The 24,437-nt window shown below is 45.6% G+C and overlaps 1 protein-coding gene across 1 annotated transcript in view; it reads right to left on the bottom strand.

The window, feature by feature from the left end:
* SACM1L (SAC1 like phosphatidylinositide phosphatase) overlaps positions 1-24,437 on the bottom strand; it is a 267,712-nt gene that overhangs the window by 95,699 nt on the left and 147,576 nt on the right. The window contains exon 14 of the mRNA XM_082257843.1: positions 160-298. Within this exon, the coding sequence (XP_082113969.1) occupies positions 160-298 (139 nt within the window). The remainder of the gene's footprint in view (positions 1-159; positions 299-24,437) is intronic.

The raw sequence follows: 24,437 nt of genomic DNA, 5'->3' as shown, positions 1-24,437 counted from the left end.
ATATTTGCTATGTAATAAACACTCATACATGTGATCTATGTGTTTTAGATCTAGTAGACACTTTGAAATTCTAGCACTTCTTTAGCATATATTCTACATATCCTCAAACATCTTTCTAAAATCTAAACTGAAAAAAAAAAGAAAAGAGAAACAACATACTTGTAATTGTGCTTGAAGAGAACGGTGTGCCAAGAGACTCTGGATAACGTTTGTACGATCCAAGCAGTCCATACAGTTGCTTCTGAATACTCCATCTTGCTGCAATAACACCTTCCCTTCCGAATCCACTAAAAAGTAGCTTAAAAGAAAACAGATACATAAATAAAACATTACAATCTCTATACTGTTTGCACATTTACATTTGCAGGACCAGATAAAAAAAAAAAAAAAAGTCTACATACAGTAACGCACAATTGTAGTGCACATTACTGCATTCATTCTCACATCTATTAATAAACATTAAATCACATGTCAATACATACAGGTTTTTTCTCATGTATTGTAATATAGGTAAGGAACTTTCCATATTGCCCTTCCCCAAGTAATAAACTGCAGAAAAAACACATCTATTTGAATGCAATAGCATTGGTTTCTAGTATAGGAGTACATATCAAGATAGACTTGTGTCTTTTTTTTTAACCAAATTATGAAAAATATTTAAGATCCAGCTAACACAATGTAAAATTCCAGCCTCCTGATTATCAGTCTGATAACTTTGATTGAAAGGTGTATATATCATCAGGTATACACCTTTCATTCACATTTTCACCATAATTGGCTCTAAGGTTGCAGCTTCCCAATTATTTAATCAGCGCACCTTTCACACCATACCTGATAACTTTGATTACTCACACAATTAGAGAAGACTCTGGGCCCCTGCCACACTTCTGGACTGCTCGCTCTAAGAGCCCTTTCACACTGAGTCACTTTCCAAGTGCTTTGGAGCTAAAGAAAAAGTGCCTAAAAAAATGCTCAAGAAAACCTATTCCCATCAAAATCAATGAATGCTTTCACACGGGGGTGGTGTGCTGGGGGGGTTGGGTGGTGAAAAAGATCCTGCAAGTAGCATCTTTGGAACGCTAAAAAAATGCCTCAAAAACTCCCCTCCATTGAAATGAATGGAAATCGCCATAAAAGCGCTTCAAAGGCGCGTCAAAATGGTTCTTGAAGCAGTTTTTGAATCACGTGTCCAGAAAAAAGCACACTGCTAAAGCTTCAAAAGCACTCCAAAAGCTCCCAGCTTTTTATGGGCAGTTTTCAAGTGCCTCAGTGTGAAAGGGCTCTAAGGTCTGACCTCCTGCTTGTTCCAAGTCAAAACACACATGTGGACATACTCACTTAGCAGTGTGTGCGCTGTTAAATAAACTGTATGGTACTAGAGAGTACCTGTGGTGCTAGAAGGTTGCGGGAACCTGTTCATGAATAATATCCTCTGTTAACTTTACCAAACCCCTGCTTTTCTCACAGTCTGCATGCTTGTTGCAAGTCAGTGACTCAAATATTGAAGCCAAAGGGTCAGCATTGAAGTCAAGCACCAGCATTTTCAGTAGGGATTAACACTTGAAGCCACCACTTTTCTTTTATGTAATAAGGTGGATGGAAAGAAAAGAAAGATGATGCCGTGCTGTGAGAAACTAGGAAATATTACTAGTCAGCATACCAAGTGCAAAAGCTTACAGTAACACAAACTTGAAAATCAGTGCTTATTCACACAGGTGTCTACAATGCTGCATTTAGATGTGTACAATATGCAATTTTGTACACTTCTAAAACGCAGCTATACAGTAAATACAGCCAAACACACAGTTCACTCTACAAGAAAAGAGGAGTGCTGCGTTTAGTAGTATATTTTATGCATGTATGCACATAAACATGTGTAAATGCATGCATAAGTCAACAGAAGAACTGCAGAAGATGATACTTTAGGCATGCATTTCACGCTAGATCTTCTGTCAGCCCTGCCAGCAATAACCCACATTGCGGGCAGAAAATACACATATGCCCAAGTAAATGAAGCTTAACACGTATACTGACATTTTTTTTATTGAAGCATGTGAGTGTGTAAACCACCACAAAGATTCTCATCCTACAAAAACCCAAAACAATGGAAAGATAATTTGGACATGGATAAGATGGATAAAAGGATGAGAGACAGATCATTCACATGATTTGCAATACAGCTAATAAGAATTACAGTGAGTGTCCTTGCGACTGGTGAGTATCTTTGCGACTGGTGAGTGTCTTTGCGACTGGTGAGTGTCTTTGCGACTGGTGAGTATCTATGTGTCTGAGTGTGGTGCGACTGACCGGGCGGTGTGTCTGTGAGGGTTGTGCGACTGTGAGTGTGGTGCGACTGACTGGGCGGTGCGACTGAGTGTTGGGCAACTGAGAGTGTTGTGCGACTAACCAGGCTGTGCGATTGTGAGTGTGGTGCGACTGACCGGACTGTGCGATTGTGAGTGTGGTGCGACTGAACCGGGCTGTGAGACTGTGAGTGTTGTGCAACTGACCGGTGGTGCGACTGGCAGTGTTGTGCGACTGACCGGGCTGTGAGATTGTGAGTGTTGTACAACTGAGTGTCAAGTGAGGGTAGCGGAGTACCAGAGGGTGAGAAGGTAGAGTTAGGAAGCCAGGAAATAGCCACATAGGATGGACGTAAATCACTGAATCCCCATTAGATTAGATTAGTAGGTACAATGCCCGGCGGGTGTGGAGATGCGGCTCGGTGTACATCTTGTAATATGTATGCGTTCCTCAGACATGTGATCGAGGGCGAATACAAATGCACAAAATGTAAGCACATTGCTTCCCTGAAAGCTCAGGTCCTGAATCTAGGGAAGCAGCTGGCAACACTGAGACGAATGTCCATACCGGAGGAGAGCCAGGATCGTACCAGTCAGGTGCAGACAGGGGCCTGCACAGAGGTGGGCGGAGTATTGGAGGTGCAGGCATCAGAGCAGTTTAGAGGGGTGACAGTTAGGAGGGGTAGAAGGGAACAAGGCAAGGAGGCTGGTCCCGGGCTGGAGCACCCCAATAGATACGCCCCGTTGTGTGATGTTGAGGAAACCAGTCAGGGACCAGCATTGCTGGAGCAGAGTGACGCCCCTAGCTGCCAGGGGAAGAACTCCTCCAGTAAGGCCGGGAGAAAGGGAAAGGAAAGACAGGTGCTGGTGGTAGGGGACTCAATTATTAGAAGGACAGACAGTGTAATCTGTGACAAAGACCGTGTGTGCCGAACAGTCTGTTGTGTGCCGGGCGCTAGGGTTCGGCACATCGCGGATCGGGTGGACAGATTATTGGGTGGGGCTGGGGAAGACCCAGCTGTCATGGTACACGTGGGTACCAATGACATAGGCAGAGGAAGATGGAGAGTCCTAAACGATTTCAGGGACTTAGGCGCTAAGTTGAGGAGAAGGACCTCCAAGGTAGTATTTTCCGAAATACTACCTGTACCTCGAGCCACACCAGAGAGGCAGCGGGAGATTAGGGAAGTTAACGGGTGGCTGAGGAGCTGGTGTAGTAAGGAGGGTTTCGGGTTCCTGGAGAACTGGGCTGACTTCTCAGTCGGCCACCGGCTCTTTGGTAGGGACGGATTGCACCTAAATGGGGAGGGTGCAGCCGTACTGGGTGTGAGGATGGCCACAAAGTTAGAGGGGCTTTTAAACTAGGGAATGGGGGGAGGGTACAGATGTAGAATTAGCCAGTGGAAAGCAAGTTTCAGAGGGCAGAATTGGGGGCGATAGCGGTAGGGTGCTCAGAGCTCCTATACCCAGGGTGGGTATGGGGCAAAATCAGGAGAGCAGCCTAAAAACATCAAACGAGGATATATGTAACCGATCAAAATTAAGAGGTTTGTATACCAATGCCAGAAGCCTGGCAAACAAGAGGGAGAGCTGGAGCTGCTGATGTTTGAGGAGGACTTAGATTTTGTGGGGATAACTAAGACTTGGTTTGACAGCTCTCATGATTGGATGGCGACCATTCAGGGGTATTCCCTTTATCGCAGAGATAGAGAGGGTAAAAAAGGGGGAGGGGTATGTCTGTATATTAAAAACAGTATACAGGTAAATATGAGGGATGATATTAATAATGGAGCTATGGATGAGGCAGAATCCCTATGGGTAGAACTTCAAAGGGAAGGCACGGTGGGGAAGGTAATATTGGGCGTATGCTATAGGCCCCCCAACCTGAGGGAGGAGGGGGAGGCGGACCTCATTTTACAGATAGGATTGGCAGCAAGGATGGGAAATGTCATTATAATGGGGGACTTTAATTATCCAGATATAGACTGGGCAGAAGGAACAGCACACTCAGCCAAGGCTAGGCAGTTCCTAAATGTTTTGCAAGACAATTTCATGGGTCAGATGGTGAATGCACCGACGAGGAAAAATGCGGTACTTGACCTACTGATTACCAACAATACAGACCTGCTCACGGATATAGAAATACGGGACAACTTAGGAAACAGTGACCATAGGTCAATAAGTTTCAGTATTAATTACAGTTATAGGAAGCAGAGGGGTAATATAAGGACACTGAATTTCAAAAGAGCCAATTTCCCAAAACTGCGCTCGCTGCTAGAAAATATCAATTGGGATAGAACCCTGGGAACAAAGAACACGGAGGAAAAATGGGAGTGCTTCAAGAGCACACTTAACAAGGGGATTGACCAGTGCATTCCAAAGGGAAATAAATTTAAAAGAGCAAAACTAAACCCTGGGTGGCTAAACTCCAACATAAAAATGTATATTAGTGCTAAAGAAAAGGCCTTCAAAAAATACAAGACTGAGGGGTCATTGGCAGCATTCAAGCATTACAAAGAGTGTAATAAGAAATGTAAAGACGAAATCAGGGTGGCTAAAATAGAACACGAGAGACATATAGCGGAGGAGAGTAAAAAGAACCCCAAGAAGTTCTTTAAGTATATAAACAGTAAGAAAGCGAGGCCAGAACACATTGGCCCCATAAAAGATGACAAAGGAAATATGGCCACTGAGGACAGAGAAAAAGCGGAAGTGTTAAATCATTTCTTCTCTTCAGTCTTCACAAAAGAATCGGGCGGCTACACGAACCTAGCTTGTAAGGCCGGACTAAATAATACACCTCAGGAAATGCCGCCATGGCTAACAGAAGATAGACTTAGAACTAAACTAGAGAAACTTAACATAAATAAATCACCGGGACCGGATGGCTTGCACCCGAGGGTTCTTAAAGAGCTCAGCCAGGTGATTGCCAGACCATTATTCTTCATCTTTAAGGATAGTTTACAGATGGGTATGGTGCCAGCTGATTGGAAAAAAGCCAACGTGGTACCAATATTTAAAAAGGGGCCGAGTTGTATCCCGGGGAACTATAGGCCGGTCAGCCTAACATCTGTAGTCTGCAAGATTTTGGAGGGGATGTTAAGGGACCACATACAAGACTTTAGTAATGAAAACTGTATTATTAGTAGCAATCAGCATGGATTTATGAAAAATCATTCTTGCCAAACCAATCTATTAACCTTCTACGATGAAGTGAGCTGCCACCTAGATAAAGGTAAGCCTGTGGATGTGGTGTATCTGGACTTTGCAAAGGCCTTTGACACCGTTCCCCACAAACGCTTACTGTACAAACTAAGGAAGGTAGGTATGGACCATAAGGTGAGTACCTGGATAGAGAACTGGCTCCAGGGGAGAGTCCAGAGGGTGGTGATAAATGGGGAGTACTCGGATTGGGCGGGTGTGGAAAATGGGGTCCCCCAGGGTTCTGTCCTGGGACCAATCCTGTTTAATTTATTCATAAATGATCTAGAGGAGGGGATATCTAGTACAATCTCAGTATTTGCAGATGATACTAAACTAAGCATGCCAATATCTTCTATGCAGGATGTGGAAACCTTACAAGCGGACCTGAACAAAATAACGGGGTGGGCAACTACATGGCAGATGAGGTTTAATGTTGAAAAATGTAAAGTAATGCACTTGGGGGCCAAAAACCAGAAAGCAAGCTACTCACTAGAGGGGGAGCCTCTGGGTGAGTCTAGGATGGAAAAGGACCTGGGGGTACTGGTAGACAACAGGCTTGGCAGTGGCATGCCAAGCCGCTGCAAGTAAAGCCAACAGAATACTGGGATGTATAAAAAAGGGGATTCACTCCAGAAATAAAGAGATTATTCTCCCACTCTACAAGACTCTGGTCCGGCCACATCTGGAGTATGCTGTCCAGTTCTGGGCACCGGTCCTCAGGAAGGATGTGCTGGAACTGGAAAGAGTCCAGAGAAGGGCAACAAAAATAATTAGGGGAATGGAGGACATCAGCTATGAGGAAAGACTACAAGCACTGAACTTATTCTCTCTGGAGAAGAGACGACTGAGGGGGGATATGATATCAATGTTCAAATACTGTACTGGCGACCCTAGCATAAGGAACAAACTATTCAGAGATGCAATAAGACACGTGGCCACTCACTAAAACTAGAGGAAAGGCGGTTTAACCTTAAAATGCGTAAGGGGTTCATCACTGTAAGAGCAGTAAGGATGTGGAATTCTCTTCCACAAGCAGTCGTATCAGCAGGGAGCATTGATAGTTTCAAAAAACTGTTAGATGGGCACCTTAGAGACCACAACATACAGGGGTATACAATGTACGGTTAAAAGCAAACACACACACACATCATAGGTTGAACTGGATGGACTGGTGTCTTTTTTCAACCTCACTATGTAACTATGTAACATTTAGGGGATCCAGAAAAAATAACAATAACACCCTGTTATAGCTATGGAGTAGTTCATGATTAGTTAAAGCTATGTACAGTGCTTCCAGAAAGTATTCACAGCTCTTCACTTTTCCACATTTTGTTATGTTACAGCCTTATTCCAAAATTGATTAAATTCATAATTTACCTCAAAATTCTACAAATACTCCATAATGACAACGTAAAAGACGTTGGTTTGAAATCTTTAAAAATTTATTAAAAATAAAAAAAAATAAAAATCACATAGTGTGACACACTTCGACTGAGAGCACATGTTGCATGATGCATAAAGTTATATCGAGACCACTGTTCCTGATCTTTGCTGACAGTATTAGGACAGGAGATGTACCAGGGGATTGGAAGAAAGCTAACGTGATTCCAATATTCAAAAAGGGCCAGAGGCATATCCCGGGAAATTATAGGCCTGTCAGTTTGACATCAGTAGTATGTAAACTTCTGGAGGGGATGATAAGGGACTATATTGTAGAGTTTGCTAAGGACAACAACATCATCAGCAGTAATCAGCACGGGTTTACAAATGGGCGTTCTTGTCAAACCAATCTCCTTACATTCTACGAGGAGGTGAGCTGTGAGCTAGATAGGGGGAGACCAGTGGATGTGGTGTACTTGGATTTCGCTAAGGCGTTTGATACAGTTCCCCACAAGCGCTTAATTTATAAAATAAGGTCTGCAGGTATCGATAGCAGGGTTTGCTCTTGGATACGGAACTGGCTAAAAAGGCGGGTCCAAAGGGTAGTAATAAACAGCGCATACTCAGACTGGTCTGAGGTGGTAAGCGGGGTCCCCCAAGGCTCAGTCCTGGGACCAACCTTGTTCAATTTATTCATAAACAACATTGAGGTCGGGATCAGTAGTTCGATATCAGTTTTTGCAGATGACACAAAATTGGGCAGGGCAATAACTTCACAACATGAAGCAGATATCCTGCAGAATGACCTGGACAAAATAACAGAGTGGGCAACGACATGGCAAATGAGGTTTAACGTGGAGAAGTGTAAGGTTTTGCACTTGGGGACTAAAAACATAAAATCACAATACACGTTAGGAGGGGAGCCCTTGGGGGAATCAAAAATGGAGAAGGATCTGGGAGTATTGGTTGATGATAGATTAGGAAACAGCATGCAATGTCAAGCGGCAGCTTCCAAAGCCAACAGAATATTAGCATGCATAAAGAAAGGGATGCATTCCAGAGATAAGACTATAATCCTTCCACTTTATAAAACTCTGGTCCGACCGCATCTGGAGTATTCCGTCCAGTTCTGGTCGCCAGTCCTCAGGAGGGATGTGTTGGAGCTGGAGAGAGTCCAGAGAAGGGCAACTAAACTAATTAGGGGATTGGAGGACCTTGACTATGAAGAGCGTCTACAATCGCTCGATTTATTCTCCCTGGAGAAGAGACGTCTGAGGGGGGACATGATAGCAATTTATAAATATCTTAATGGGGATCCCAGCTTAGAAAAAAAGCTGTTCATTCGAAGGGATTGCATGAGGACTCGAGGGCATACAATGCGATTAGAGGAGAAGCGTTTTAACCTCAGGCAACGCGGGGGGTTCTTTACTGTTAGGGCAACAAGATTGTGGAATTCTCTACCACAAGAGGTGGTTTCTGCGGGTAGTATGGTGGCTTTCAAAAGACTCTTAGACTTACATCTCAAGGATCAGAACATTCAGGGGTATGGGAGATGATTACAGCCACACATGCCTACACAGGTTGAACTGGATGGACTATTGTCTTTATTCAACCTCACCTACTATGTAACTATGTAACTATATGTAACTATGTAACTATGTATATAAATCAAAGAATCCCTATGACAGCCGTCTTAACTGGTCTGACTTATGTCAGTCTGACTTTGAAAAATGTTTCTGCACTACTTTGGTCCGATTTCAGCAATATCATTGAAGTCATATTCAAGTTGGATCAGCATCCTAACTGATCCAACTTGTGACATGCACTGCAAAAATGTATTGAAAAAAAAAAAAATCCATACCAGACCCAAGTTGCACACATCTCAAGTCGGAACTTGTTCATTAAAGTCTGACCGATGTTGCAGGGCAAAGTCGAATCGGAAGTCGTGGGACTGTCACGTCCGAGCAGTGTGAACCTAGCCTTTGCCATGACACTCAAAATTGAGCGCAGGTGCATCCTGTTTTCACTGATCATCCATGAGATGTTTCTACAACTTGATTGGAGTCCACCCGTGGTAAATTCAGTTGATTGGACAAGACTTGGAAAGGCACGCACCTGTCTATATACTGTAAGGGCCCACAGTTAACAGTGCATGTCAGAGCACAAACCAAGCCGTGAAGTCCAAGAAATTATTTGTAGATCTCCGAGACAGGATTGTATCGAGGCACAGATCTGGGGAAGGGTACAGAAAAATTTCTACCGCATTTAAGGTCCCAATGAGCACAGTGGCCTCAAACATCCGTAAGTGGAAGATGTTTGGAACCACCAGGACTCTTCCTAGAGCGGGCTGTCCAGCCAAACTGAGCGATGAGGGGAGAAGGGCCTTAGTAAGGGAGGTGACCAAGAACCCAATGGTCACTCTGACAGAGCTCCAGCATTTCTCTGTGGAGAGAGGAGAACCTTCCAGGAGAACAACCATCTCTGAAGCACTCCACCAATCAGGCCTGTATGGTAGAGTGGCCAGACAGAAGCCACTCAGTTAAATGGCACATGACAGCCCACCTGGAGTTTGCCAAAAGGCACCTGAAGGACTCTTAGACCATGAGAAACAAAATTCTCTGGTCTGATGCAACCTGGATTAAACTCTTGGGCCTGAATGGCAAGCTTCATGTCTGGAGGAAACCAGGCACCGCTCATCACCTGGCCAATACCATCCCTACAGTGAAGTATGGTGGTGGCAGACACATGCTGTGGGTATGTGGCAGTAACTGGGAGACTAGTCAGGATTGAGGGAAAGATGAATGCAGCAATGTACAGAGACATCCTTGATGAAATCCTGCTCCAGAGAGCTCTGGACCTCAGACTGGCGTGAAGGCTTATCTTCCAAAAGGACAACGACCCTAAGCACATAGCCGAAATAATAAAGGGGTGGCCTACAGGACAACTCTGTGAATGTCCCTGAGTGGCCCAGGCAGAGCCTAGACTTTAACCTGATTGAACATTTCTGGAGAGATCTGAAAATGGCTGTGCACCGACGCTCCCCATCCAACCTGATGGAACTTGAGAGATCCTGCAAAGAATGTGAAAAACTAAATAGATGTGCCAAGCTTGTAGCATCATACTCAAAAAGACTCAAGGCTGTAATTGGTGTCAAAGGTGCTTCAACAAGGTATTGAGCAAAGGCTGTAAATCAGTGGTTCTTAACCTGGGTTCGATCAAACCCCAGGGGTTCGGTGAGTCAGCCTCGCGGGTTCGGCGGAGGACTCATATGATTCGTGATGACACACACACCCTCCGCTAGTACCACTTTGCTGTCAGGGACTATGTCTCCAATTCCGGGCGTGTCCTTCCGCTCCCACTCCGTCATCATGGAAACACACAACATCCCCACAGTACAGAGCCCGGACCTGGCGGAGTGATTCACATGTAATGTGACACTGACACACTGAGTCAGTGCACTGATGGCGAGGACAAGGACAGACTGAGCGGAGTGAGAGTGGGGACACGGAGACTAGAGGGGAGAGAGGTCCAACTCCTAGGCCTAGGAGGAGGCTTAGTGAGTGGTGGCTCACTCAAGTGACTCACTGAGTGAGTCTGACACCAGACCCAGGCCAGAGCATGCCGCCCAAAGGCCACGCACTACTAGGCCAGCGCAGCAGCCAGCCCAGAATCAGGAGGACTAAGGTAGGTAGATGTGGTGGTGTGGTGTTCTCTGCAGAGAAGTGTTTTACTAAAAAGGCACCCACCCACTGTGTATAACAGTTATACACAGTGAGTGAGTGTGCAATATTGGTATGGCATTTTTTTTTTAAGTTAGGAGAGCCTTTTTTCTAATTTTTTTTTGGTTAGTTGGTTGGTAATGCAAATGGTCAGTGCTCAGCATTAATGCAAATTGTCAGTGCTCAGTATTAATGCAAATGGTCAGTGCTCAGTATTAACGCAAATGGTCAGTGCTCAGTATTAATGCAAATGGTCAGCGGTCAGTGTTAATGCAAATGGTCAGCATGTGTTTCACACATGCTGTCCGTTTGTCCGTTTTTTATCCATCCGTTGACGGATGAAAAACGGACATCAATGTATCTCTATGTAAAAACGGATGACAATCAGTTAACGGATGGATCCACTTCCATCAATGTCCGTTTTTTTGAACGGATGAATGCCCTATTTTTCATCCTTCAAAAAAACGAATCGGACGAAAAACGGATGACAACAGATGAAAACGGATGAAAAACGGATGACAACGGATGAAAACGGATGAAAAACGGATGAAAAACGGATGACAACGGATGAAAAACGAATGACAACGGATGAAAAACAGATAACAACTGACGAAAAACGGATGAAAAACGGATGAAAAACGGATAACAACTGACGAAAAATGGATGGAAAATGGATACATTTTGAGGTGACTGAACTGATGAACTGAACGGATCGTATGTGTGAAAGGGGCCAAAGCCTTTTTCTGACACTTGTTAAGATTAGTTAAGATCAGTGCCTTTCGCTAGAAAATTACTTAGAACCCCCAAAGGGCCAAACACACACACATACATATATATACATACATATATATATATATATATATATATATATATATATATATATATATATATATACACACATATACATACAGTGGGTACGGAAAGTATTCAGACCCCCTTAAATTTTTCTCTCTTTGTTATATTGCAGCCATTTGCTAAAATCATTTAGGTTCATTCTTCTTCCTCATGAATGTACACATAGCACCCCATACTGACAGAAAAAACACAGAATTGTTGACATTGTTGCAGATTTATTAAAAAAGAAAAACTGAAATATCACATGGTCCTAAGTATTCAGACCCTTTGCTGTGACACTCATATATTTAACTCAGGTGCTTTCCATTTCTTCTGATCATCCTTGAGATGGTTCTACACCTTCATTTGAGTCCAGCTGTGTTTGATTATACTGATTGGACTTGATTAGGAAAGCCACACACCTGTCTATATAAGACCTTCCAGATCACAATGCATGTCAGAGCAAATGAGAATCATGAGGTCAAAGGAACTGCCTGAAGAGCTCAGAGACAGAATTGTGGTAAGGCACAGATCTGGCCAAGGTTACAAAAAGATTTCTGCTGCACTTAAGGTTCCTAAGAGCACAGTGGCCTCCATAATCCTCAAATGGAAGATGTTTGGGACGACCAGAACCCTTCCTAGAGCTGGCCGTCCGGCCAAACTGAGCTATCGGGGGAGAAGAGCCTTGGTGAGAGAGGTAAAGAAGAACCCAAAGATCACTGTGGCTGAGCTCCAGAGATGCAGTCAGGAGATGGGAGAAAGTTGTAGAAAGTCAACCATCACTGCAGCCCTCCACCAGTCGGGGCTTTATGGCAGAGTGGCCCGACGGAAGCCTCTCCTCAGTGTAAGACACATGAAAGCCCGCATGGAGTTTGCTAAAAAACACCTGAAGGACTCCAAGATGGTGAGAAATAAGATTCTCTGGTCGGATGAGACCAAAATAGAACTTTTTGGCCTTAATTCTAAGCGGTATGTGTGGAGAAAACCAGGCACTGCTCATCACCTGTCCAATACAGTCCCAACAGTGAAGCATGGTGGTGGCAGCATCATGCTGTGGGGGTGTTTTTAAGCTGCAGGGACAGGACGACTGGTTGCAATCGAGGGAAAGATGAATGCGGCCAAGTACAGGGATATCCTGGACAAAAACCTTCTCCAGAGTGCTCTGGACCTCAGACTGGGCCAAAGGTTTACCTTCCAGCAAGACAATGACCCTAAGCACACAGCTAAAATAACGAAGGAGTGGCTTCACAACAACTCCGTGACTGTTCTTGAATGGCCCAGCCAGAGCCCTGACTTAAACCCAATTGAGCATCTCTGGAGAGACCTAAAAATGGCTGTCCACCAACGTTTACCATCCAACCTGACAGAACTGGAGAGGATCTGCAAGGAGGAATGGCAGAGAATCCCCAAATCCAGGTGTGAAAGACTTGTTGCATCTTTCCCAAAAAGACTCCTGGCTGTATTAGATCAAAAGGGGGCTTCTACTAAATACTGAGCAAAGGGTCTGAATACTTAGGACCATGTGATATTTCAGTTTTTCTTTTTTAATAAATCTGCAACAATGTCAACAATTCTGTGTTTTTCTGTCAGTATGGGGTGCTATGTGTACATTCATGAGGAAGAAGAATGAACCTAAATGATTTTAGCAAATGGCTGCAATATAACAAAGAGTGAAAAATTTAAGGGGGTCTGAATACTTTCCTTACCCACTGTGTGTGTGTATATATATATATATATTATACATACATACATATATATATATATTTTTTTTTTTTAGCAAAGACCCTGGATTATAAAATGCAATATTTTATGTCACACTGCATTTGCGCAGTGGTCTTTGAAACACAATTTTTAGGGGAAAAATATAGTATACTTCAAAGAATAAAAAAAAAAAAGTTAAGTTAGCCCAATTTTTTTTTGTATAATGTGAAAGATGACGTTATGCCCGGGAATCGTGATCTTTATTCTAAGAAAAACAAATCATGATTCTCATTTTATCCAGAATCGTGCAGCTCTAATTCCAGACTAAGGGTTGGTGCGCACTTGGTTCACAAGAAGGTCCTATGCAGCATGCTTTCACATATTTTCAGGTTCGAGTTTGGGGCAAGTGTGTATAAGAAAATATTCTGCCAGCACGCTTTTATCCTCCAATTGTCTTTTTACAGATCATAGTGAAGTAACTATAATGTCACAACCACCACACAGGGCCCTGTTAGAAAGGCTTAAGGCTCCGTTCACATGTAGACGTTTTGGGGTGTTTTTGGGGAGTTTTTCTGCTCTAGGATCAGCTCTCAAAACGCCCAACAAGACAAATCCTATTCATTTCAATGGCCCCTGTTCACATCTGAGCATTTTGACGCTGTGAGCAAAACGCCCAACGCTCAAAAAAGTACATGAGCTTCTTTTTGGGCAGATTACAGGTGTTTTCCATTGGACTCTATTCAATCTAAAAACACCTGCACAAAAAAACGCCTGTAAATCGCGGTAAAAATCGTGGTAAAAAACGTGCGAAAACGCTACGCTCAGGTGTAAATGTAGCCTTAGAGAAAGAGTAACAGAAACACTTCAATTTAAGTTTACCATCGAAAATAAAAATGCATCCATTTTATTCAGTATTTCCATGCGTTTAGGTCCTGGGCCTGGTAATCACACTTTAACTCCATAATAAATATAGAACAACCATTTCCAGCAAATAGTGGTACACGAGTCTATAAATGAACATACAGGTACATCATCAAAAAACTAGATTTTTGTCTGTAAAATCCTTTTCTCTGATGTTCATTGACGGACACAGTGACGGACACAGTGACATATCTTCATTAGTGGAATGGGTTATGCTGCGCTTTCTAGGAGTAGGACACTAGGCAGAAAAGGATTAACAATTTAACAGAACTTTAACGACGCTTATGGGGCAGTCCCAGGTGGTATACTCCCACTTCCTACTCTAGGATTCAGTTTAGTAACAAGCAGTATCAGAAGAATACATAACTCAACTCCACAGAGGGGTGGGTGCTGTGTCCATCAATGAACATCAAAGAAAAGGATTTTACTGTAAGACAAAAATCAAGTTTTCGCTTTCATTCATTGACGGACACAGTGACATCTTTATTACTCGAATGGGACGTCCCAAAGCAGTATCAGCATGAGGGGTGGGAAATAAAAATAGTAAGAAACAAATTTCCAACAGGGCTAAACATAGCCAACCAGGTAACCCAGGATCTCAACCATGAACAACCTGGAGCTCACGTACCAGAAAAAAACACCCTCAAGGGGCAGAAGTTTCTGCCACCGTGGCTGGCAAAACCTTTTTTCGGCCAAAAGCAGCATCCACAGATGCAAAAATATTCACTTTGTAAAAATTTGTGAACGTGTGCAAAGACGCCCAGGTGGCCGCTTTGCAAACCTGAACCACTAAAGCAGTGGTTCTTAACCTTGTTCGAGGCACTGAACCCCACCAGCTTCATATGCTCATTCACCGAACCCTTCTTAATTGGAAAAATAAAATATGATTTTATGAGTCTAGTCTCGGGAGGGGCACTGCCAGAAAATAAGGTGTTTACAGAACTGAATTAAATGTATCATACAAAGTAAAATGTACAGAGGTCAGTAGGCTGTAGGGCAGCGTACAGAGGTCAGTAGGCTGTAGGGCAGCGTACAGAGGCCAGTAGCATGTAGGGCAGTGTATACGGGTCAGTTGATTGTAGGGAAGGATAGAGTGGTCAGTAGGCTGGAGGACGGTGTACAGAGAATAGGGCAGAGGACAGGAGTGGATAGGACAGTGTACAATGATCAGTAAAGCCACACACCAGGGGGCTGGGAGGGCACACACCAGGGAAGGGTCAGGAGGGCACACACTGAGGGGTTATGAGGGCACACACCGGGGGGGTTATGAGGGCACACACCAGGGGGTTGGAAGGGCATACACTGGGGGGAGGGTCAGGAGGACACACACTGTGGGGGAGGGTAGTGAGGGCACACACCAGTGGAGAGTCAGGAGGCCACACACTGGGTGTCAGGAGGGCACACATCAGTGGTTGGGAGGGTACACACTGGGGGGGGGGGGGGTTGGGGAGGCATACCATGGGGTATCAGGAGGACACACACTGGGGTGGGGGTGGGAGGGCATACCATGGGGTGTCAGGAGGGCACACTGGGGTGAGGTTGGGAGGGCATACCATGGGGTGTCAGGGGGGCACACACTTGGGGGGGGGGTTGGGAGGGCATACCATGGGGTGTCAGGGGGGCACACACTTGGGGGGGGGGGTTGGGAGGGCATACCATGGGGTGTCAGGAGGGCACACACTGGGGGAGGGCATACCATGGGGTGTCAGGAGGGCACACACTGGGGGGAGGTGTTGGGAGGGCATACCATGGGGTATCAGGAGGGCACACACGGGGGGGGTTGGGAGGACATACCATGGGGTGTCAAGAGGGAACACACTGGGGGGAGGTGTTGGGAGGGCATACCATGGGGTGTCAAGAGGGAACACACTGGGGGGAGGTGTTGGGAGGGCATACCATGGGGTGTCAGGAGGACACACTGGGGGGGAGGTGTTGGGAGGGCATACCATGGGGTATCAGGAGGGCACACACCAGGGGGCATTCACAATGCTTATTGAGCTAAATGAAAAGGACATGCATTTCCATTTGTCAGCTAACAGCACCTCTATGCTAAGCTGCAGTAACTCAGCAGACTTAGCATAGAGGTGCTTGTAAACGAATCCACCATGTACAGCTAGCTGAGCCTACCTCCAGGAACATTCACTCGGCTCCCTCTGCTCAGCTGCTCACACTTCCCTCTTCCAGGCGGGCACGATCTCAGTGGTCAGGTACATCCCCACCCCGCCCACTCAAACAGCAAGCAGGGGGGCGGGGTTGACCTCACAATCAGTAATATTTTCTCGTGGGGAGCAATTGCTCTGTTGCCCCTCCGCCGAACCCCTGAGACTGACTCACCGAACCCCTGGGGTTCGATCGAACCCAGGTTAAGAACCACTGCACTAAAGCTTGATGACAGAAGGCCCAGGAGGCACTCAGTGCCCTCGTAGAATGCGCCTTAACAGGGAAAGGAGGAACCTAACCCTTAATGGAATAGGCCTGCACCACCGTCTGCCTGATCCATCTGGAAATGGTTGCAACAGATGCGGCCAGCCCCTAACAGAATCCATCCGGACATAAGGACAAATAGGGAATCTGATTTTTCTAACGACTCAGTTGTCGTCAGGTACACCCTGACTGCCCGAGCCACATCCAAAGAATATAAGGCAAGCTCTTTTAGGGTGCTTAGACTTTTATGTAAATAGAAACCAGAAACAACTTTAGGAAGGAGCGACTGGAAGAGCCGAAGCACCACTTTATCTCCGTGAGCCACCAGGTAAGGTTAACGACAAAACAAGCTGCCAGCTCCGACACCCTACGTGCAGAAGAAAAAGCCACCAAGAAGACTACCTTCTGGGGCCTGTAAGCAGAGGAATCTCTTGATAATTTTCCAACAGCCATTACCGAAGAACCCACAGCATCAAGTAGAGATCCCACAAGGGCAATGGAGACTGCATTTGTGGAGCCAAGTGGCGAACCCCAGAAAACGTAGCCAAAGGACAATGAAAGAAAACTGCCAAGGCCGAACCTGGCCCTCGGTGGTACCCGAGGCCAGACGCTGCTACACACCTCGTTGGAGAAAAGCCAAACTCCGAGTCACCGAAAAGAAGCAGTAGTGAACCCCAAAAGATTCACATCCGCAAAGAACGCTCTTCAAACGCGATGGTAAAATCTACCTAGAAGTAGATTTACTAGCTTACAGCAGCGTGGGAATCACTGCTTCAGACAACCCCCTAGCCTTCAACACCTGGCTTCCGACAGCCAAGCCGTTAAAGCCAGCGACTGTAAAGCAAGATGGAAGATTGGCCCTTGAGCCAACTGATCTCCTCTAAGAGGAAGTCTCCACGGAGCATCATTGACCAACCAAATCAGATCTGCGTACCAAGACAGGTAAGGCAAGTCTGGAGCCACTAGGATGGCCGTAATCCCTTTTGCCACAAGCATACACAGGAGTCTTGGCAGAAGTTCCAGAAGAGGAAAGACGTATATCAGACGATATTGAATCCAAAGGAGCCACCAGTGCATCTGTGGCATCGGTCAGAGGATCCAGAGACCATGCCACAAACCCAAGTACCTTCCTGTTGAGACGAGAGGCCAACAGGCCCACCTGAGGAGTTCCCCACCGGAGACACAACTGATGAAACACCTCCCGAGGAAATGTCCAGTATATCGATCGGTACTCTAGATTCTTCCAGAGTCCAGACCCCCTGAGCACATTCTGTGCCAAAAAAAAAAAAAAAACTCCACCCCACTCAGACAGGCTGGCATACGTGATGACCACTGTCCAGTAAAGGGGAAGGAAGATTTACCCTGTTGAAAAGCTGGAGAGCGAAGCCACCAAATCAGGGATCCTCTCGTACCCCAGCTCAACAGGATCAGATTGTATAGACACTTTGGATTCTTGCCTCACATTGCAAAAATCTCTCTTTGAAGAGGTCTCGTGTGGACAGGTCTTTGAGACTCGTCCCATGGGAGAAGCACCCTGGCTGAGGCCGAGTCCAGAACAGACCCAGATAGTCCAAATAGGTGGACGGAACCAGAGCCAATACCTGGAAATTTAATTTCCAACTGAACTCCTGCAGAGTCCCCACACTAAAATCTCCAGGTTGTCCTTCAGAGCAGTCAGAGACTCTGCTCGCAGAAGATCATCCATGTACTCCAGTATCACAATTCCCCACTGGCATAACAATGCCAACACTTGAGAAAACCAGGGAGGTTGAGGTGAGACCTCTTGATAATGCTCCTTGGTCACACATCTAAATATGAAGGTAAGCGTCCTTACTCTCGATAGAGGCCAGAAGATCCCCCTGATGTAGGGATGTCACTACCGTATGAATGGACTCCATTTGAAACATCTTTACCCACACAAAGTGGATCCAGAGCTTGAGGTCCAAGATTGGACCAACCTCGTTTTTCTTCCTGGGACCTGCAAACATGAAACAAACATTCCAAGATCCGAGACCGAAACAATCACCCCTTGTACTAGCAAGTCTTGCACCGCCCCGAAGAGACCTCGCAGGCGGTGTGGGGATGAACGCAGGTTGGAAGGAAAGAACCTCTCTGTGGGAGAAGACCGAAAACTTGATCTTGTAGGCGGACTCAATGAGCTCGTGGACCCACTTGTCTTGAATTAGGGAGATCCACGGGTCCAAAAAGAAACAAAGATGTCCTCCCCCACCCCGGATAAGGGTGAGAGTGCCCCTTCAGACAGAAGGGGTGTTTGTCTGCAGGTCTGGAAGGACCTGCTCTCGGCATACCAGACCAGATCATCATGGAACCTCCGGAGGAGGTCTTTCCAGGAAGGCTACGAACAGACAATTCCCCACAAAGGGAAGATCACAAAAGGCCATCTAGAAAGTCTGGTCCGCAGAACAGCATTTTAGCCATATCATGGGCCAAAGGATCATTGCTGTCACGGACAGCCCAGAGACTAAGGGAGTTGCATCCAGAGAGGCATCACAGACTAACTGCAACCCCTGGACCAACTAGTCTACCAGCTCCGCAAAAGCAGGAGGAATCTGTTCCCCCTCCAGATCCTGGCGCAAAAGCTTTGCCCACTTGGGAAATTCAGGGACACCATGCTATGGTGAAAACCAGCCTAAGGACCGAACCGGCCACAGAAAACATGTGACGGACCAAAGTCTTGCTCTCCCGTCAAAAGGATCTTTTAAAAAACCGGAGACTCCTCCACCGGAAATAGGGCTGAATTATTCAGCCTGGAGATCTGAGAGTCCACCACAGGTGGCACTGCCCACCTACTCAACAGAGACTCTTCAAGAGATACCATCTATTGAAACACCTAGGCACCGCCATATTGCATTTAGAATAACTCCACTGGCTCGTGACAATTTTGTCCCAGTAGGTGGGAAAGGGAATACCTTTGCCGCTTTAAGGGATCTGCGGGCCCCAAGGGGACCGATGCCTCTAATACAGCAGCAGCTGCATCAACCATGTTTAAAGTTTCCTGCACCGATACAATCAGTGCATCCACCAGCGCCCTTGCATGCACATGTGCAGTAAAGGAGGAATCATCCTCAACGCAGTGCACCAGAAGTGCGTGGATGCAGACCCAGTAGAGTCGCTATTTTCTAAGCTCACCCTGGGAACTTAACAAGCAGGGGAGGTCGCCGACCACAGTCCTGCAAGGAGACGCCGGCTAAAGGTCCACAAAAGGACCAACTATTAGACGTAAGGGTCCACCACCATAAAGGACATAGCCCCCTAAAAAGGGGAAAAGGGGGCCCGCCGTGACACAGACGTGCAAGCAGAGTATCCCCACACAATAATGGCTGCTTCACTTCTCTAAAAAATACAGCCCCCCACAGTTCAAGGAGGGCGCCAGGCAGTCAATATGTCCAAACCCCTGAGGAAGGGGGGGGGGAGGGAAGGGCAGATGCCCGTCCACTGCTCTATCAACCCGGTCAGCAGCTCGAACAGCCTGCTTAACAACTCAGTCAGCTTGGCCAGCTGCTCGGATAGCCAGCGGCGAGTAGGCTGCAAAGCCGCAGCCTAAATTTGGGGCCTGATCCCGCCATGTGAGTCGCGAGTCCACTAGCAGCTCTGTTAGCTTGAGCAGCAGCTCAGACAGCTCGGTTAGGAGCTCAGACAGCTTGATCAGTTGCCTGGACAGCCAGCTTCATCAGCCACAAGTAGGCCTCAAAGCTGCGGCCCCAACTTTTGGTCTGACCTGGACGCGTGAGGCACGCATCCTTTAGCAGCACTGTTCGCCATATCAGCAGCTCGGACAGCCTGGTTAGTCACTCGGTCAGCCTGGCCAGGCACTCAGACAGCCGCGGCTCAATTTTTGGCTTAATCCGGCCTCATAAGGCGCCGCATCGATCAGCAACTCGTCAGCCTGGCCAGGTACTCAGTCAACCTGGCCAGGCACCCGGACAGCCGCAAGTAAGCCGCAGACTAAATTTTCGGCCTGATCCAGCCTTGTGAGGCACAGACCCGCAGATGAGGCGGCATCTGCTGCCCCCCCCAGCCCAATAACCACCGCAGGGAGCCCAGAGGACATCCCTGCCCCAGTCACTAACCCCCAGGGGGCTGGGAACTTGCTCAAAGACCCCCATGTGCGATCCGGGCAGCCCAGTCAGCAACACCACATACACTTCCCCCCCTTATAGCAGGGGCATCCAAATACAAAGGAAAAATTCCCCTGGATGTGGCACACAGATGTAAACGATTCAAAGATCTATGCAAACTCCTTTCTTATAGCAGGGGCAAGCCAGCTCCTACCTCACCCAGGGGGGGAAGTGGGGGGAGGTCGGAGCCAAAAGACCACAGTGACTGTTAAGAGGGGCTGAGGGGAATTGAAGGGAACCTGGGGGTCCAAACATCCCAAGGAGGGGCCCACGTCCACCCAGAGGGACCACAAAGGGAGGGGGGGGACATTACTTATCACACCATGGAACCAGGTGGGCACCACTCTGGGAAGACCACCTCCCTATCTTGGAATGGGGGGTGTTGCGGGCCAGAGGTACACAGTGATTCAGGCCGCGACCAGGTCGTGTGCATCCTCGCGAGGTGTTTCACTCGCGGGCCAGTCCGCGTCCAGTGGGACTATGTTGAGGCCGACCTAGTATGGAGCTGAGGCCTGTGCGCGCTCGCTGGCCAGACTGGGGAGACCTTAAGGATCTAGAATATCCAGTCTGTCGCCCAGTTCGGAAGTTGATTGTTGTTCTCATAGGAACCAAATTGATTCTAGTTCTCACAGTAACAGAAAATAAAAGAAGAAAAAAATTCAGTTTAAAAGGAAAAAAATGCCAAGACCAGAGATCCCAGCAAGGAGCTAGGTCGTTAGGCAGAATAAAAACTAAATCCTAGAGCAGGAAGTGGGAGTATACCATTTGGGACTGCTCCATGGGCGTAGTTAAAGTTCTGTTAACTTTGTTAACCCTTTTACGCCTAGTGTCCTACTCCTAGGAAGCGCAGCATAACCCATTAAACTAATGAAGATATGTCGCTGTCAGTGTTGGGGTAGTTACTCAAAAAATGTAACTAGTTACTTCTGTAAATTGTAATGAGATTACTTTACTAGTTACTGCATTTGAAAAGTAACTTCACTACTTATTACTTTACTCTCCTCTTTCCTAATTGACCGTGTAGAAGAAGATACATGACACTCTTTCTGCATAGAGTTTATTGTATAAACACAGGCTTTGGGAAACATGAGAACAAAACCTGAAAAAACAAAATAAAACATAAAGTGCAACAAAAAGTCATAAACTTCATCCCTCTCTATTCTTCGAAATAATGATTGTATCGTACGGCTTGGGTAACGCAGGAAAGCGCGTTCCTATAGCCTAGTAAAGTAGTGTAGCTACTTCCTATAGCCTTGTAAAGTAGTGTAGTTACCAATATTAGTATTGTAACTAGTTACTTTACTTAGTTACCAAAAAAAGTAATGTAGTTACTGTAATTAGTTACTTTGTAACTAGTTACCCCCAACACTGGTCGCTGTGTCCGTCAATAAACGAAAGAGAAAGGTAATTTATTTCAATAATTCAATTCAAAAAGTGAAACTCATATATTTTATATGGATTCATTAAACAGGGTGATATATTTCAAGCATATTCCTTTTAATTTTGTGGATTATGGCTTACAGTTAGTGAAAACCCAAAATTCTGTATCTCAGAAAATTTAATTTTTACATAAAACAAATAAAATAAAAGGATTTTTAATACAGAAATGTTGGCTTACTGAAGAGTATGTCCATGTACAGTATAGTATGCACTCAATACTTTGCCGGGGCTCATTTTGCATGAACTACTGCATCAATGTGGCGTGGCATAGAGGCGAACAGCCTGTGGCACTGCTGAGGTGTGAAAGTGGCTTTTAGCTCATCTGCATTGTTGGGTCTGGTGTCTCTCATCTTCCTCTTGACAGTAACCCACAGATTATCTATGGGGTTTAGGTCAGGCGAGTTTGCTGGACAGTCAAGCACAGTAATACCATGATCATTAAACCAGATATTGGTACTTTTGGTAATGTGGGCAGGTGCCAAGTCCTGCTGGAAAATTAAATCAGCAGGACTTGGCACCTGCCCACACTGCCAAAAGTACCAATACCTGGTTTAATGACAATGGTATCACTGTGCTTAATTGGCTCACCTGACCTAAACCCTATTATGAATCTGTGGGGTATTGTCAAGGGGAGTAAGATACACCAGACCCAAAAATGCAGATGAGCTGAAAGCCACTATCAAAGCAACCTTCAATAACTTCAATAACACCCCAGCATTGCCAAAGGCTGATTACCTCCATGCCACGCCGCATTACTGCAGTAATTAATGCAAAAGGAGCCCCAACCAAGTATTGAGTGTATACTACATACTTTTTAGTAAACCAACATTTCTGTATTAAAAATCCTTTTTTTTTTTTTTTTTTAATTGGGCTTATGTAACATTCTAATATTCTTCTTGGGTTTTCAATAGCTGTAAGCCATAAATCATCAAAATGAAAAGAAAGAAATGCTTGAAATAGATCAATTTTTTAATTGAATTACTGAAATAAATTACCTTTTTGATGATATTTAATTTTTTTGAGATGCACCTGATCTGGAGTTACTTCTCTTAATAAGTGGGTCTTCAGGAAATGAACTCAAAATGGGTGTTCTGGATACAACCTGGGACTGAGAACAATTTTTAAGTATTTACTTCCTCTCCAACGATGCAACATTCATAAGGTCCCTCGCTGGCAATAAATTCACAGTGATACCATTGTCCTAATTCTGAGTGCTGGATCTTTGGCGGTCTTGATCAGCCAGGCCAGGTATTGACGTTACTTCTGCACATGCACACAGGAGTTCATTATTTCTAGTGCATGGGCATGTACACAGTCTTACAGCCATCACTAAGAGCAGAAGTACTGCCCACAGGGGAAGAGAATGCAGATAATGGGTAAAACAGCCACCCATAACCAATCATTTCCCCCCCTAAATATTTAAGAGTGGAGATTCAGCCTATTACAATACCCCTTCCTGGCTAAATCTCTGCTAACACATATGTACATACACACACCGGCCACTTTATTAGGTACACCTTGCTAGTACCAGGTTAGACCCTCTGTTCAATTCAGAACTGCCTTAATTCTTTATGGCATAGATTCAACATGGTGTTGGAAACATTCCTTAGAGATTTTGGTCCATATTGACATGATAGCATCCCATAGTTGCTGCAGATTTGTAAGCTGCCCATCCATGTTGCGAATCTCCTGTTCCACCACATCCAAAATGTGCTCTATTGGATTAAGATCTGGTAACTGTGAAGACCATTGGAGTACAGTGAACTCATTGTCATGTTCCAGAAACCAGTGGTGAGATGATTTGAGTTTTGTGACATGGTGCATTATCCTGCTGGAAGTAGCCATCAGAAGATGGGTACACTGTTGTCATAAAGTGGTGGACACGGTCAGCAACAATACTCAGGTAGGCCGTGGCATTTAAACAATGCTCAATTGGTACCAATGGGCCCAAAGTGTGCCAAGAAAATATTCCCCACACCATTACACCACCACCAGCTTAAACTGTTGATACAAAGTACGATGCATCCATACTTTCATGTTGTTTACGTCAAATTCTGGCCATACCATTGTAATGTCACAGCTGAAATCGAGACTCATCAGACCAGGCAACTTTTTTCCAATCTTCCATTGTCCAATTTTGGTAAGCCTGTGCAAATTGTAGCCTCAGTTTCTTGTTCCTAGCTGATGGGAGTGGCACCCAGTGTGGTCTTCTGCTGCTGTAGACCATCTGCTTCAAGGTTCAATGTGTTGTGCATTCAGAAATGGTATTCTGCATACCTTGGTTTTAACAAGTTATTGAGTTACTGTTGCCATTCTTTCATCTCAAACCAGCCGGCCCATTCTCCTCTGACATCAACAAGGCATTTTCGTCC

Source organism: Pelophylax lessonae (genome assembly GCF_965119305.1).
Source record: "Pelophylax lessonae genome assembly, chromosome: 5".
NCBI classification, from domain to species: domain Eukaryota; kingdom Metazoa; phylum Chordata; class Amphibia; order Anura; family Ranidae; genus Pelophylax; species Pelophylax lessonae.
Note: the sequence above shows the minus strand (reverse complement) of the source record. Positions and strands in the feature narration are given on the sequence as shown.